Source organism: Tachysurus fulvidraco, chromosome 2 (genome assembly GCF_022655615.1).
Source record: "Tachysurus fulvidraco isolate hzauxx_2018 chromosome 2, HZAU_PFXX_2.0, whole genome shotgun sequence".
NCBI classification, from domain to species: Eukaryota; Metazoa; Chordata; class Actinopteri; order Siluriformes; family Bagridae; genus Tachysurus; species Tachysurus fulvidraco.
In genome coordinates, this window is record NC_062519.1 from 26,546,001 (window position 1) to 26,564,014 (window position 18,014).

The following is an 18,014-nucleotide window of genomic DNA, read 5'->3' on the forward strand; positions in this document are numbered from 1 at the left end:
AACTGCAAGTAATATACTCCAGTTTAATTTTGTTATATAATCAGGGTGCCAATAATTCTGCATCTGACTGTGTGTTATACAACAGCATGACATGCTTAGTGAAATCATGAGTTATTTATTTTTTTTCCATCCCAACGTCACAATGTAAGAACTTACATGACAAATGTAAAAGAAGAACAAATTAATATTTTAGTCAAGCGAAAATGTTATGGATTAAACAATGACGGTGTAAATAAGTAATAATGATGATGCCACATACACTGCACATGCTCTTAATACAATATCAGAAATGACAGTTTCTGTTGATCTGCAAGAGATTTCACTCGTTTGTAAAGAACAGTAATGAATAATGCGTTTTACTTACAACATTACACTCAGTTAAATATCCATGTTCATTACCATTCTAGATGGATGTGTGATAAACCTGGACAACACACAGTACACTGACAAACAGGAAAAGAAGGAAATTTACATGGATAAAAGTGACACACTGAAAGCATATCATGTTCATGTGGTGTTTAATATCTGAACACCGCATTATTTCTGAGAAAAAAAAGACAAATGAACCCAAATAATCTGGCTCTGCTTTGACAGGTTTTGATCCAGTTAAAAGACTTCTGGACTGCTCATAAAAAAGTATCTGTTATCAACTCCAGCGAATGTTATGCCATGGTGAAGGTCTTCAGCTAAACTACAGCAAAACCGTGAACAAGGAGGGTGGAATTTATACTGCATTCACACTGGCAGCAAGACTTTAGCGTCATGTAGCTTGCTAGTTGCCATCGTTTCCCTGATAACATCTGTCTGACACAGTCTGGCAGCACAAACTACATACAGATCTATGAAACAACAGTCGAAACAAATCATAAAAAGATCTTCAATTTTACAAAAATAAAAATAAATAAATTATGTATTACCCTAAAAATAAAATAAAAATAAGGAAGGGAAGTGGTTGAGTATAAACTACATGCATGCAGATAATCATTGTGTATTAGTATCAGATTATACATAAATGTTTGTTTCTCCGATAGTAAAAAAAAAAATCCACCCTGGATCACTTGCATACAATTATTTATAATCAATATAATTTTTTCCTAGATTAGCAAAACTGCTGTGCAACTAGCTGCTGATAATGGGGCTATCTAAACAGAGTGATACAGCATGGTGTTAGTCTGTGCATCTCCTTCATCTGCTCACTAATACACTCTGCTCATACAGATCAGTTATTCCCTCAGTCAACACCATTTTACTTGTCATCTTTTAGAGCACTAACTATCTGAGTTGCGTCTCTGCGGTCACTCAGTGTCATCTAGCTGATCAGAGCCCCATCCGACAGATGAGCACCAGAATCACTGATCATATAAATATTTCTATATAAAGACATTTCATATGTTTCATCAGGGTGGATTTTTCTTTACATTTTTCTGTCTGGTTAGTTGAAATCACTCACTGTTCTATGTTGGTGCATCAAACACAAGGCTGTACGCACACAGGATAATGGTGTAGACTGAGTATGTGCCACTATTCTTTAATAGCCACACACACATTAGTAGCCACAGTATTTTTGCTTCAGATTTGCTTCTGAATTTTAATATTCATTTATTCTTCGACAAACTTTTTCATTTTGATCACCTTCACACTTTGCGTTGTGGTTGCTTCACTTCCCGTCATGCTAAATCAACTCTCATTGTAAATGAATTACCTCAAGCTGCTTTGTCATGTCGCCTCAGTGCCAGTGTGAATGCAGGGTTAATATTAGAGTTTCAAACCAGCAGCAGTAAAGCAGGGACGAAGTGCAATTTTAATTTCAAGCCTGTATTGTAACCATAAGCAAGCCACGATATGTTTGACTCACCACACATGTTAAAACAAAGCATCATGGAAATGTGCCTGTCATCCTGCATGTAACATCTGATATAAAACAAGCTTGTTAGCTAAACTGTAAAAATAATATTAAGCTGTAATTATATCAGATATCTTGTAAAGTTCCTGGTTGGCAGAAAAGTACTGACTCCGAAGCAGATTTCTGAAACTAAGGCCCAGGAACTAGTTTCTGTGGTGGAAACATGCTTAAAGTTCACGAGTTGTGCCACACATCTCTGTGGCTAATTATTGTCAGACTGGTTGATGCTGAGCTGTGCAAACGAGCTCGTTGGTATTACATCTGGACTCTCAAGCTCAGGAGGCTCACTCTCAGGCAATGCAGGAGGTTCGCTGTCTGAACCCAAGTGATTCTGGACCTCTGCAGTGGGAGGGGTTACTTCAGGATCCTCATTATTGATAGTGGAGAGTGTCTGTTCTTCAGTCTCACCTCCTTCCTCCTCCAGCTCTGAGTCAGAATCCAGACTATGCTCCATGGATCCCAGTGTGCCTGTGGAGCCCTCTAATGGAAAACAACATAAGGAGAAAAACACCTCAGGAGATGAACAATAAGGATTTGTTACAATGTGAAATTCAGAAATTCATCCTAAATACCTCACCTCGTCCCACATTTATCTTGTCTGCCTCGGTTCCTCCATGTTCTTCAGGGTGATCTGTTTCATCGTCATTTGTACCCGAGTCCTCCCCATCAATACTGCTCTCCTGCAAAGGAACATCACAAATTCAAGTGCGCTTTCATTGGATGTCAGTGTTGCTTTTGTATGGGTCTTATTTTAGAGATAAATATCAGTGGTGCTTCTTGCACACACCTGCTGCAGTGATGGCGAGTGAACCGTACAGACACCTCCTGTACGATTTGACTGAGAAGGGAAGATAGTGGAGTAAAATACAATGAGTGTCTCCACAATGCGGGCCTGATAAGGGTAATCCACCAGAGAAGATAGGGACACTGTGGCCCCTGAGGGCCGGGGCCGCATCAATGATGGCCCAAACACAATGCCCAGATTACTGGGGCTCATCTTATTGTCCTCTTCCAGCTCAGCAATCCTACAAAGTGAATAATATGAATTATTTAAAAAAAATCATTGAGCTTGTTACATGTTACATCTAGAGGTTACAGCAGATTTTCACATACAGTAAGTATGACAATGAGGATAGGTTCAAATGTACACAAAGATGTAACTTCTTGCTTCAGACTTTCAGTCTCATCTCTACAGACACTAAACTCTTTATAATATCACAAAGTAAACTGTTTATACACTTCGACCCTGCAACACATTTTGAAGTGTTTCAGAATATCATAAATAAGTAGTATATTTTACTTGTGGCATGATTGCAGATTTAGCTTGTGGCACGATTGTGACACAGAGGATAACACTTTTTTGAGCATTTATATATATATATATCTATAGAGTATATTACCTGCGGAGATGGCGCGCAATGTAGCGCAGTGTGGTCATGTTCAATTTGGGCAGCTCAGTGAGGAGCTCCTTTAGTCTGTCCACAAGGTTCAGAAGTTTAGGGTCTGTCTCTGGACCCAGATCAACCAGATCAGGTCCTTTCCCAGCCTCGGGCCCCTCAGGTCCCACCAAGGCCAGGCTTTCCTTTGCAAGGCCCATTAGACTGTTATACAGGCGGAAAGGCATGATAGGCTCTGGAAGCTGGACAGAAGTACAAAATATGAATTATTATATTTCAGTGTTTATGTATATAATTATATTACATGTAATAATGATAATAAAGCAGAGAGAAAATCCATACTTAATATTTGAGAATTATATTAATATATAGAATTATCTGTTCTGGTCTTTGTTTAAAATAAGACACAAGTTACTCCTTGGCCTTATAGTTATTTGTTCTTTATGTGACAAAATTTTGTAGAAGGAATTAAAATTTAAAATGAATTTTTAAAGCAATCAACCTGATAATGACAGAAATCTTCGGGTCCATAATTACGAAAGTAAACTTACAAGCTTAGGTGAGTGTAAAATTAGTGTGATAAAAATAACAAATCAACCTGTCTCAGATAGAGCTTAAGCACGTTGCTGATGTCATGTGGAGAGGATTGAGACAGCTCCACAAGCTCCTTGCCATTTTCAAAAGCCTGGCACAATTTCTCCACCCTGGTTTTCACCCCGTTCACCCGGTAGATGCCCTGTATTGGGGGAAAAATGAGGGAGGAAGAAGGGAAGATTTAGCAGGAACTTTTTGTAAACTGTACAATTAATTAATCAGTTACAAAAGCCCTATCACCGATTTGGGTCTCACCTTCATCCTAAGTGCTCTCCTTTCAATTTCACATGTGCACTTCTTGATGATGAAAGGAATTCCATCAGAGCTGCTGCTGGACACCTGGGAGAAATCCTGTCCGAAGAGCTGGAGGCGGCCCTGCAGTTTCTTATGTCCACACTGGATGGCCAGAGTCTCCAAACAGCGTTTATGGCAAGCCAGGAAACACTGCAAAATGTCAAAGCGCAAGCAAAACACTAATTACTTGTGTGCATAATCAACTATAATCAACTCACTCACTCATTTTCTACCGCTTTATGTAGAAGAGAAAATAATAGATTGCCTAGGAAGATCTGTTCAGCTAAACACCCTATCCTTACCTCCTCACATTCTGCCCCCTGGAAGTACACATAGCTGTCACACTGCCGGCATTTTGCTGGAGAGCGAAGTTTGCGCAGGCGGTGGGTTTGTGCAGCTCTGGATAGGCCCACACTTCTAAACGGCCCAGTCGGCACCACAATATCAGGCTCGATGCCATTTATATCTGGAAGAAAATGTGACAAAGATGGTCAGAACTAAATACATTTTGGGTTAGACTATAACTATGATAATACTTTAGACAAAAATACATCACTTTGTAGTATGCTGAATGATTAGTCTCAAATACAATGTACTATTAATATTATATATACAAGATATCGTGTGGTTGAGATCACAGATGCATGAGAGGACATTTCTGCAGCACCATGAATGTGTTTAACCCAAATTCACCCTTCAGGATTACAATCCTTTGTGATACACACAACAGCAATCAATCCAGGAGTCTCTCTATACATCATACATGTGTAATACTAGAAAAATTACAAAATAAAAAAATCATTACAACTGCCATAATATTCAGTCTTACTGGAAGATTCAAAGTTGGCCATGCCCCCATCTTTTTCATCGGCGTCCTCGTTTGATGACATAGTTCCTGTGGACGATGTTCGGGCGATTTTACTGATGTCACCTACAGTGAGATCACAGTGTGTGAGCACAATCTTATACTCCAAATGTTGCATCTGTGTCTTTTGTTGTCTGTTAAGTAAACTGAAAAGTGTCAAAACCTGAAATCTGTGTTTACCTGCACTGTTGGTGGGGGACCCAAGGTCATTTCCTCCGACAACAATGTCTGAGTCACTCACGGTGGAGCCCCAGGATTTGTGAGTCATGTGACCACGTGCTGAGGGAGTGACAAGCATAACAGATTATACCTCATGTGCTATGAGATATCAGTGAAAAAGAATGAGATGCTCTTTTTTCAGTCATAGTCTTTATTTAGTTTTAGTTCATCAAGTGTGTTCAAGAAGCCTAGTATAATAAAATGTCATCAGAGTATATCATGACACTAGACATAAATACAGTGGGGAAGAATATATATATATAAAACACTGTATAAATGGTTTCAAAACTCCCACCAGCTGAAAAAAGGCCACATTAACTACAGTATTAGCCTATTTGCCTGAAGAGCTAACATTTTGTGAAGAAGGTGTTGTTACCGCAAAAGTATACATAAATTAAGCTCTTTTATTATCACACTTTGTGCTGAGGTCTACTGCATGAGTAAGTTATAGAAACAAACCCAATTTTAAAATCACTGGTAGGGGAGAAAAGTTATTTTGTTGGTACACTAATGAATGAAGTATTCGAGGCACATTTTTTCTCCACAGATATAATCAGTTACATACACACTACATTTGATGATTATTAAGCAGTTGTAATGCACAGCTAAATGAATAATCCAGGAATTGTAATCTCAACGTTGCCTTAAACTGCACATACCTTTCCTCTGCTCCTCTTTCTGAGCAGTTGCGGGATCGTCTGTGTCTCCAGCTGTGACTGTCCCCTCAGAGCTGCTCGCAGCATCAGTATTGGAGCTGTCACTGCGCACTCTGGCTGCCTGACTATAGTCAAAACCAAAAATATACAGTCTATCACACCAGTTCACATGCTAGTACGCTTTCAAACTATTTTTGTATTTTTTAATTTTACATGTCATCTTCTGTTATGACTTCCTTGTTGGCCCACATTTACATTTACATTTCATGTACACCCTTATATCCAGAGTGACTTACATTATTTTATTTCAATTTATACAACTGAGCAATTGAGGGTTAAGGGCCTTGCTCAGGGGCCCAGCAGTGTCAGCTTGGTGGACGTGGGATTCGAACTCATAACCCTCCGGTCAGTAGTCTAACACCTTAAACACTAAATAAAGTCTCCCATACAGGTCATTTAAACTATTAATGTATGTGGAAAAAGAATACAATACACAATATACAATACACATTAAATATGGTTTTGAAGACTAAGTATCTTTCAATAAAATAGTCTTAGAACATCTTTTCTGACCATAAATATACTCATTTGTATAGCTACAAATATTTTATGATATCCACGTAAAAGCAAATTAAACTGTCAAAGTACTATGTACTATGTTGCTTGCTAGCTTTTAACTTTTAGTTTTGAGTTTTAGTTCTGCAGCTAATGTGATAACAGTGTGAAAGTAGGTTTGACTTTACTGCTTGAACCCTGTGTGTGACACGCACTGGCTGCTGGAGGCACAGTAGGGCTCAAAGGTGTAATGGACCTCAGGCTCCTCACTCATCTGCAGCTCTTTGACATGTGTGGCGTACTGCTGTCCTGGATCGTACAGCTTACTGCTCTCACACAGTGTCTGGTAGTGCACAGGCAGCCCCACTGTCTGCATATGCATGATCTGGTAGTAGGAAATAGTGGCCTGGAGACATAGGAGAAATTAATCATAGCACTTTACAAATAAAACTGAAAAATAATTATTTCATGCTTTATTTGTAGACTCACTGCTTTCAAGTATACCTTAGATAATATACAGTTAATACACTAGATAAGATACTACATAATTCAGTAATTATTATAAAAAAACAAAACTAGAGTACTATATAGTGACCAGGACATACAAGGTACTGTAAGGTATGTTGACCTGTCTTGCTAACATTTTACAGAGTAAAACCTTTCAAGTTTGTTAATCTCAACTTGCAACTAATAGGTGACATTTAGGCTAAAGTTATATTAACCCTGTTAGCAGACTTGTATACATGGTAAGTATTTGGCTTATGTTTGAAATATTTTGCAAATCTTTTTTATATCATAATTATTAGACAAACCCTACAGGTGGACACTCACAGAGCGGAGGGTCTGGTCACTTTGCTTGATGACCTCCTGGATCTGTCTCAGCACTGTAACCTTTGTGTGCTCCAGCTCCTGCTGCTGCTGTGTGGCGTCTGCAACACACACACGGTATGTGGCCTCCGCTTCCTCTGCCTGAAATGTGGGAGACAGGCAGGCTGATGTTTTTCATCATATTAACTACTGCATTAATGTTACTGTTTTATATAGTGACACTACAGCCTCGTGTGCGTTGTACATAAAGCAAACCTTATTGCGAGCCTCTTCCTCTAGACGCTTTTTCTTATCCACTGCTTTGGCCGTGGAGCTGCTGCCCTCCTCCTCTGCTCTGCTAGCTGCCATCTTGGCCTTCTCATATTCCTCATAGCGGGTGACATAGACCTGCTTAGCCCGCCGCAAATTAGCCTCAGACTCCAACTGCAAAAATGTGATCCCATTTAAAGCACAATCAAATCAAAGCCCATAAAGTTGTGTCTTAGTCTGACACAGCTTGTCAAAGTATAGACAAACAACAGAAAACAGCACCTACAGGTTTACTGTTACTATGTAATCTAGATTCTGATACGCAAATCAGAAATGCCCCAATCCACCTTTAGTGAAGCTGTATCATACCTGAGAGGATGTGTTGGAACATACTGGAGATAACTGCACATAACTGAGACTGAGAGCTGACACTAAAATACAAAGTAAATGATTTTGTTCCACTGAATAATATAACAAATATACTGTACATTCCTCTCTGAAAGCATTGCAACAACTATTGCTATTTATGCAAGACATTCTTTGTTTCAGATCAAAAGATGGGTATGATATGATCAGAAAGTCAGCATTAATTTCCTGATATTTACACCGAGACATTTTAAACAATTTAGTACATGACATCTCTGTTGGCATGATGGCATACCATCCAACTTTTTTGGTGAGCTAATGTATTGGAACAGAGAGTCAAAGTAATTTTAAGTAAATAACATTTAGTGTTTGGTTGCACATCCTTTGCTTGCAAAAACGCGTCAAGCAGCTGGTGACATCACAAAACAGCTTCTTTCTCAAGCATTCTTGCTTATACTGCAGCTTCGTTTTGTTGTCACTTGTTTTGGTGGTTTCTCCCTTCAGTCTCCTGTTCTAGGGTTAGGAGGTGAACTGCAAGCTAGGTTGCGAGACATGGCAGGGTCAAACAAAAGGTGCCATGTTCTAAGATGTATAAACACAGTTAAATATAAATATTAGTAAATTAGTGTTTGTGATAATCTCATATTCTTCTTTTGAGCAAAATCAATCAAAAATGTGATTCCTCAGACCAGACCAACTTCTTCCATTGCTACATGTGCTCCAATTTTGATGCTCACATGCCCAATGTAGGGACTTCAAGTGGTACACAGAGAACAGCATACAGTAAATGCTCTCACAAGTCGGCAGCTACAAAAGCCCCAAATGCAGCAATCTGAGCCTTTGGTGCCCATGAACACTGTGTTGACTTTCCTTGGAACACTTTTAATAATACTAACCCAGGCATACCAGGAACACCCCTCAAGACCTGCCAGTGTGGAAACGCTGTGACCCAGTTGTCCAGCTACTGTATCATCTTGGCCCCTTTTCACTCAGATCCTTACTTTCCAAATTTTCCTGCTTCTAAAACATCAACTTTGAGAACTGACTTTTCAAATGCTAAAACATCCCTAGCCATGACAGACAGATGTTATTTACTTCACCTGTCAGTGGTTTAAATGTTATGGCTGTCATAGTTGGGTGAACAGCATTCACCAGTCAGTCATATTCAATTTCTTTGCCAAATAGTAGAACAGCATCAGAATTAGATAATCAGATCTTCTGGGGAACTTGCAGTGGCCGGACGATAATAAGATGATAATACCACAGGTCTCACCAGCTTTCTCTTGGCTTTGAGCCACTGTTCCTTCAGCTCTTTTCGTTTCTTCTCATGCTCCTGCTTTCTCTGCATCAGAGGCTGTAAACAGAACAGTTTACAAACAAGCATAAATGTCATCCTTTGCTCAATATTCATCTCACACACACACACACACACACACACACACACACACACACACACACACACACACACACACACACACACACACACACACACACACACACAGAAAATCATCAGTCATCTTCTAGGTGTCCACCTTTAAAGGTGTTGATTAATATGCTTTAATAATGGGAGTGTTTTGTTAATCCAATGCCTAGAATAGCACAAATATTAAATTTAGCATTTTTTAAAATAAAAATCACAAGCAAATGTTTCAGCTGTGTACCTGTATGAAGGTCTGGCTGTACAGAGTGTTTGCAGCTTGCTGTATTGCTGAACTCTGCTCCAGGTCCTGCTCCAGTGCCAGAGAATATATGGAGAAGAAAGGCATGTGTGGCTGGGAGATGAAAAAATAAGAGTAATAAAGAGTCAAATACCAGTTTGAGTCAGTTTATTTTATACTACAATGACACTGAATGAATGATTCCAACTGGTCGGTTGGTGTTAACTCATTTTCTTTAATACTGAGAAAAAGACAAGAAAAAGGAAATATAAAGAATGTTTTTATGGGAAAATAAAAACCTTGAGATACTAACACTCCAATTTTTCTTAGGCTGCATCGCCTCACCTTTGCTAATCAACTGTTGCTGATTATTTTCTCACAAAAGCCTGTACTTAAATCCTTAAATAAAGACTTTAGCTTACCTGTGTGATTGTTTGCTTGCATGTCTGATAAACCCTTTGGAGGCCTTTGGAAAATTCCACCTCTGCAATACAAAACATATAATATGTAAAGTAATTATATTCAATTCAAGTTTATTTGTATAGCTCTTTTTACAATTGACATTGTCTCAAAGCAGCTTTACAGAACATAAACATAGAACAAAAGGTTATTATAAAGAATAATATAAAGATGAATAGAATAAAAAATTCAAGATTAATATTAGATATATTTAGTTCACAGTGTGTATGTATTTATCCCCGATGAGCAAGTCTGAGGTGACTCAGGGAGCAGTGGCAAGGAAAAACTCCCTTAGATGGTAAGGAAGAAACCTTGAGAGGAACCAGAGTCAAAGGGAAGAACCAGACTCGATATATATATATATATATATGCCACATGATATTAAACTGAAACATTCACATCTTACCAAAAGAGATGCGTTTCTCCACGTAGCCAATAAGGTCCTTTATGTACTTGGAGATGGCCTTAGCATACGTTAACGCAGAGTCAACTCCACCTTCACTGCGCTGCAGAAGGATGTCGACCTCCTCAGCTCTCATTGCTGTACACACACACACACACACACACACACACACACACACACACACACACACACACACACACAGAGTTTCAGTCTAAACAATCACATATAGTCATGCTTATATTGAAAAGGGAACTGAAGTTAAAATAATACCCAATTCAGAGTCGTGTGAAGTCTCCATACCAGAGATTCTGTACAGGTTCTCCATAGACTGGCAACACAAAGAGAAATTACAACCATACTTTCCAGAAAGTTCAGTTACATTTTCTTCCTATGCTCACACACACACACACACACACACACACACACACACACACACACACACACACACACACACACACACACACACACACACACACACACACACACACACACACACACCTACCTTGCTCTTCTCTGTGGGTAGTACTGATAGAAGAGTGCTGCTGTCAACCTCTCCCATTAACAACTCTGAGACACTGAGTAAGAGGAAATATAGTGAGGGGAGAATATAAACATATACATTGCTCTGTGTGCTCCATACACCACCAATTTTCTGATCCGAAACAAAAGGGTTTCATGGCATTATGAGTAATCTTGTAATTTTATTTGTAGGCCAAAATGACAAATATGACTAAAAGTGTAACAATGTGTGAAACGGTTGTAAAGTTCAATCAAAATAGTTCTTATTTGGCTGATTTCATTTTATCACACTGTACAGCACCGGCTAATAAAATAATAATAATAATAATAATAACAACAATAATAACAATAATAAACATTATTGTTATTATTGTTGTTATTGTTATTATTATTATTATTAGTAGTAGTAGTAGTAGTAGTAGTTGTTGTTGTAGTATAATTTTTTTCACAATGTACAATACTGGCTATTATAATTGTATTATTATTATTATTATTATTATTATTATTATTATTATTATTATATCACACTGTACAGCACTGTACATAATAACAATACTACTACTACTACTACTACTACTACTACTAATAATAATAATAATAATAATAATAACATTTCTGAGTCACTGAATACAGATCTATCTATGTTACAGATAAAATAGCATTGTGTTATAATAATGGATATCATAATAGAAAATAAGTGATGAGGAAGTGATTTACAAACAGCAACTGATGCAGTGATAATAATCAAACATCTGATTTTTTTTTTACATTTTTTTTTGTGGGCCAATTGCTGAGAAACAGAAGAAAGCCACGACTCCACTTCCTGTTATGGCACTAGAGCTACAACCTGTATCAGTGAAATCATCCTTTTTTCGACATATACAGTACACACTTTTACTCATACTGCTAAAAAGTGCAGTGTGTTTGTACAATGAAAATGCGTTTATTTCCATTTTCACACCACAGTGGAATCCTCACACAGCTAATCTTACTCCAAAACATCCTTCCAAATTGAAAAGGGAATACATTTCAAAGCCCCCTTGATAAGATTTAAGTATTAGATTAAATGTGAAAGTCTTGACAAACAGATGACTTACTTGTTGCTGAAAGCTACTGCAATGGTCTCGATGGCTTTCTCAAAGTCCTTTTTGTCTGTTTCATTGCAGACTTCATAATGAAAGCCTGAAGATAAACCAATATCTTAGAGATATTACAGAGATTAAAAAGAAAAAAATCTTCCGATAATACCCTGTGCATTTGTAACGGCTGAAATTATTTCAATAATAATAATCATATTTCACCGGCTGGCTCTGAATTCTAATGACTAAAATTTCATCTGACCTTTGACCTGGGAGATGAGTTTGCCGGCGGCGGTGAGAGTCTCCACTGTGTTGAGGAGTGGGTACATGTTGATGATTTGACGCAGAATCCGCAGCACCTCACCCAGACACTCGTGGGCCAATGGACGTCGGTTCTCCCGTTTGTCTGGAAAAAAACCAAACCCACATGTTACTAAGTGAGAGCAGCCGTTTTATACGAGACAGATAAACAGTGACTGCATAGCTTTACATCTACACCTGTGAATCACTATGTTTATGTTACATTTCAGTGGGTGGGTACTTCTGCAAAAGTTTTGTTTTTTTCCTCTGAATATTACAAATGAATAGATCAAAAGCAAGGATATATTAGAGAATATTTAGATCAGAGTTTGGAAGCAAACTTTTTTTTTTATTTTTTATTATTAATCTCTTAATAGTGTAGCATTGTGGTGCAGTAGGTTGTCCTACAGTCACACAGCTCCAAGATCCCATCACTGATCCTGAGCTTAGAATAATGTCTTTGAGGTGTTTCACATTTTCTTTCTGTCTGGTCCTCCCAAAAAACATGGACGTGGATTGTGGACACTATGTAAATATATGTTTATGGGTGTGCCCTGGATCTGTGGTGTCCCAACCAGAGTGTATTCCCAATAGTGTATTGCCCATGATACGTGCTGTGCACAGATAAACTCTGGGTCCTCTGTAACCCTAACCAGGATAAAGTGGATAGTGAAGATGAATGAAAGCTGGAATAATATCTATACCATGATCTCTTTTGTTATAATTTAATAATAAAGGAAGATTTGATCAATTCATTTTATATTAAGGTTTTTTAAACTTCTGCTCTCTGACTATATAAGTGCTAACTTGACTTGACAATTTCTCTCAATGATAAAATTCCAGGGCGATAAATTCCAAGAATGAGGTTATGAAGTGACTCCTATAGATCCAACAGTGAACAAAAAGGCAGACTTGAATAAATACATGTGTGATGTGTGTAGGAAAAGCATTCAAATTCTGTTTGCAGAATTGAAGTAAGAGTGGGAAAATGAAAGATGAAGTAATGTGACACCACAACACAATGCATCATGTATTGATGTAAAAAGAAATGCTCTAATACAAATATCTGGTGCCACGTGATACTGATCTGGGCGTATTTCACAATTTATGATGTCACTAAAGCAAAGCGGACGATAAACTGCACTTTATGATACTGTCAAGAGGATAAACTACAGCGTGTTCATCACTATAAAAGAATAAACATCTTGTGCTTTTCACAATACCAGTAATAAAGAGTAACAAGAATAAAAGCAAGAACATGGAAAGTTTTAAAGAAGCTGACTACCTATTTTCTACTGATATAATAATAAATATGTATCTGTGTTCTAACTTGGTCTAAAATAAATGGCACTGACGCACGGCTAATTTTATTTGGACATTCTATGAGTACGTCCTCATACAGCATGTATAGCCAACAACTGTTGATTAAGTGGAAGCACATGGGACACTCAAGTGACAGTGTGAGGCACTTTACACAAGATCTAAACCACATTTAAGTGTGCTGCAACACCTCGAAAAGCCACTTCCTCCTCTCTACACAAAGCAGCAGCGTATACTTCCCCCTGATCTGTCAAAACAACACAGCCACTGAGGCAAAAACAGAAAGTTAGTCAAAAAGGAATGAAGGAAAGCAACATAACCATTCAAAAGCTAATTCTTTGATTCATCTTTTTTTTATGTAAATGCTTGTAAAATTTTATATATATAAATACATTTATATTAATTAACATTTTCCACACACACACACACACACACACACACACACAAAAGAAAAGCAACAACAAGGTTGGAATGAAGCGCTGTTAAAGTTTCGTTTACATGAACCTTGTAAGCCTTCCTGATGAGTACGCAGGTGTGAATATGTAGACTGAGAGTGATTCTGACAGAGAGTACAGCTTCCTGTTTGAATGTGGTTTGCCACAGAAATTGTGCTCAGAGTAACGAACGGAAACTCAAGGTGCCTTCAGACTGAAGCCCTCCACACCATTTTCCCTCTTCAGTCAATCATGTGAGGAGTTGCCTTAAGCAAACTCTGGGACAAAACATCTTTTGTTATATGTATAAATAAGAACTGTTACAAAGCTGTAATGTGGACTGATGGTAGTCCACCATTTTGTCCAAATCCACCATTTTGTTTCAACCTAAATATGGTAAACGTGTGACCAAATGATGTAGAGGTGACAGCTAAGAAGCTGACAGACTAGAGTGCGACATCATGATAAACTGACACAATAACCAGACACTGGGAAGGCAATAAATGATTATTAATCTGTATGTATAAAAATGTAAACCATCAAAGTCTAACCAATGCAGTTAGCTTACATGCTAAAAAGGTTAGCTAGGTTACTTGAACTCTGCTGGTAAAGCTGAGGTTATGTAAAATATTCAGCTAGGACTAACTTTTAATACAGCTTAAGAAACTGATTGGGTTTCTCCTTTTTATTAAAACTTATCAATTATCGCTTGATAAGTTATTATCAATTGTTCCACTATTGTTCACTATGTTTCTATACTACAGCAAATTGTGATCCACGTTTTGTTTATCTTAAGTTGACTGAACATACAGTATGTCGGATGTGATAGACAAACAGGGACGATCTGAGGAGGTCAACCTTGCACCTTACAGGATTTAAAAGGGTTACGGTTATGGTTAACTGCTCTTGTGTCACACCTTCAGCTGCGTTTTGTCCGTACCTTGACGGGTCTGAGCTGCTTTTGAGGCACAAGCTACACGATATGGTTGGTGGTTTTCTTGTCATGGTTGAATGGTGTAATGCGGATTTATTCAATTTTATTCACAAGTTGAGCCTTAACCTTATGATGATCGAATTTCACACTGGCCTATAAAGTCAACAGTAACAGCATTAACTAAAAGTTAAATGTTAACTACATCTATCTTTACTAAGCTTGCTTTTATTTCACTAGAACCTCTGATCCAGCTAATCAAAAACAAACATGCTCAGTACTATAATAAGGCCAGAAACAACTACACTAAAACGGCAGTAATATCGCACAGTAAACATGAGATATTTTGCCTAATTATTTATTTGCTGAATTATTTGCCTTTGCACATGCTAAATTTGTCTCTCTCTGCTTTTGTTCATTGCTACAAGCCATAGCCTATGTTAAAGTTTTTACATGCACAAATACTGAAAACTTATATATGTGAGTCGTATCACGTAAAGGAAGGAAATTAATGGACAATTATGATAAGCAAACCACATCCTTTCCAGCTCAAATTACACAGAGAATGACAAATAAAAGAGCTCTACTGTAAAAATGGTCTTAGTGCCCTCTTTAGAAACAGTTATGCTCTATTTCTATTAGTAAGCTGATATTTTTACCCAAAGATAGCAGACTCAGTCCTAAAGCTCTTTTAAGAAACTCTGTGCCATCTGCTTAAAAAATCCTCCCAATAAGCAGAATAAGAGACGGCTCTGCCTTACTCAATTTGTTACCAATAAATATAAATGTAAATCTAAATGAGCTCGGCATTCTTAGAAATAACCGGTTATGCAGAAAGACTTTGTGTTACAAGTGAAAAAAGACAAAAAAAAAAAACTGTCAACTTGGACAGTTACAAGATGTAATCCACATCCTGTTTTACCACCCACATCATTTACATATATCTTACCTTCCAGAACTACATCTTTGAGTTTCTCCACAGCCTCAGCAAAGCGAGCCACGGAACGTAGCAGTGGGGGAATGTCCTCTACTTCGATAGCTATCGGCATTTCCACTGCCTCGGTCTGAGGGCTCTGGGCGATAGCAGCCCGGCCTTGGCCCTTACTGAACACCCAGGATTGGATCGGGGAGCCCGCGGCGCTGGCATTGCGACTCAGAGTTGTAGGCCTCTTCAGTGTGCCTGCTGGTGACGCACAACCCACCAGTTTTCCATGTGTGCCAGACGCAGTGCCTGAGCCTTCCACTGCTGATGGGCAAAGACTTGAGGTGGTGGAGAATGATGCAGACGAAGAGGAAGAACTAGCATCTGAGCCATCTTTTCGAGGCTGCTCTTGAAGAATGGACAGCTAGGTTGAAAGCAAATAAGAAAAACTGATCAACTAAAAGTGTGGAGACAGTAAAAAAAATATTATACTCAAAACTGTTTTGAGGAACTTGTGGTTCTGTAACCTTAAGACATTTGTGCAAATGGCAGAAGACAGCTGTTGGTAAACAGACCTTATTTCACAAGTACCTATTGAGTAATACTGTGGCCTGCTTCCTGTCGCACCCTAAATCTCACACAACACTCAAGTCTTACGTTTCTACGGCAAAAACAGCAAAGTCTAAAAGGAGCACAATTCTGTATCAATCCATCTTTAAAAAATTACAAACAGCACAAATTAACACACAAAATACACACTGAATAAAAAGATGATGTGAAGAAACAGCCTATAAGAGTATAAAAGGGTAAAACTATCCAATTTGTGTACAATCCAGAGTTTAAATAATGACTTACAAATAAATGATTATTTCATTATGTTAGTTAAAAAAAAAGAAAAAACACTGAATAAAAGCACCTACTTGTTTTAACCACACATTGGCTTTATTGGGCAACAGATCCAGTTTTGTTTTGCTCTCTACTTTCTTGACTCTCTGGACCGTTGAATACGGACTGTAGCTTGCTTTGGAACCTGTTCCTTTTTTTAACATCTTTACTTATTTTTTACTTCAGATAACGGAATAACAAAAACGTAAGAACGAAAGTGTGTCCATCTGGTCAAGTTCATCAAATGTACTTGCACTAACGGCAGAAATGAAAATAATAGTCATATAAATTCACATTTGAGTTCTAAAACAAACACCAGAATAATACATATGTATTATTAAATACGATTAAAATTGTTAAATATTATTGAAATTGTTCCTTCGAGTCTACAGTCGATGCGTTTACTTGAAAATAATAAAAATCTTCATATTGTGCTAAGCTAAGCTAAGCTAAGCGGCTAATATTTTCCCCAAACGACGCCATAGCACCATTTAGCGTAAAGTTTTTTTCACTTCTACAAAACAGATCAACTACTAAAAGACGAAAAGAAACTCAAATCCAAACCACTACGTTTCTGTTTTACAACATTTAAAGATAAATGAGTAGCGACGATCTCGCACGGTACTGAGGCGTCGGAAACGTTAATTACATCCCAGAATACGCCACCTCTGGTAACTATGGTGATGCACTATGTATCCCATACTGTTTAGTAGGCTAGTATGCGCTTGAGTGACAGGAGACTAAAATAAACGACTTACTGTTGACGAACCGTGAGGCGACGAGTTTCCGGTCCGGCTCTTCTTTGACACGGAATGAGTTTTTATCAGTTCTCTTCTCTTTTTGTTGAACATTTTATTAGACCTTGACTAATTTCCGTCTCAGCTCAGTCCCCCATGTCAGAGCTCTTAACCTTATTAATGATGCTGCTGCTCGCTCGTGCACTGCTTCAAGAGTGCTGCTCTTAACAGAGGTTCACTTTCCTGCATCACAGCTAAAACACATCCGCTCTGGATTTTTTTTCTTTCTCTTTGAAAGACAAGTTAACCACGGTTGCCAGATATGATTTCTGTACCCCTTTGAAATCATACTGTTCTATTTAGAGTCCCCTAAATTGTATATAAACAGAATCTGGGGTAAGGATCCCATTATTTACAAATAGTAATGTATAAAAAAGAACA

General features: G+C 38.0%; 1 protein-coding gene across 4 annotated transcripts; it reads right to left on the reverse strand.

Moving 5' to 3' along the window:
* Window positions 1-99: 99 nt before the first annotated feature.
* Window positions 100-17,836, reverse strand: arhgap45b (Rho GTPase activating protein 45b). Of its 4 annotated transcripts, none has more exons than XM_027169770.2 (23): window positions 17,595-17,836; window positions 15,979-16,375; window positions 12,307-12,450; window positions 12,063-12,147; window positions 10,949-11,021; window positions 10,717-10,774; window positions 10,450-10,584; window positions 10,007-10,068; window positions 9,588-9,698; window positions 9,200-9,280; window positions 7,567-7,734; window positions 7,315-7,452; window positions 6,672-6,889; window positions 5,932-6,053; window positions 5,234-5,332; window positions 5,018-5,119; window positions 4,491-4,654; window positions 4,150-4,338; window positions 3,899-4,036; window positions 3,304-3,542; window positions 2,691-2,928; window positions 2,481-2,583; window positions 100-2,383 (listed from the first exon to the last, which is right to left on the reverse strand). In XM_027169770.2, the coding sequence occupies exons 1-23, from the start codon at window positions 17,685-17,687 to the stop codon at window positions 2,106-2,108; spliced, it is 3,435 nt and encodes a 1,144-aa protein (XP_027025571.1). In that variant the 5' UTR covers window positions 17,688-17,836; the 3' UTR covers window positions 100-2,105. The 4 variants fall into 4 exon arrangements, with proteins under 4 accessions (XP_027025571.1, XP_027025572.1, XP_027025570.1 ...); XM_027169771.2 differs by having other exon boundaries at window positions 17,606-17,753; XM_027169769.2 differs by lacking the exon at window positions 17,595-17,836 and adding an exon at window positions 16,872-17,498 and having other exon boundaries at window positions 6,699-6,889.
* Between the last annotated feature and the right edge of the window lie 178 nt (window positions 17,837-18,014).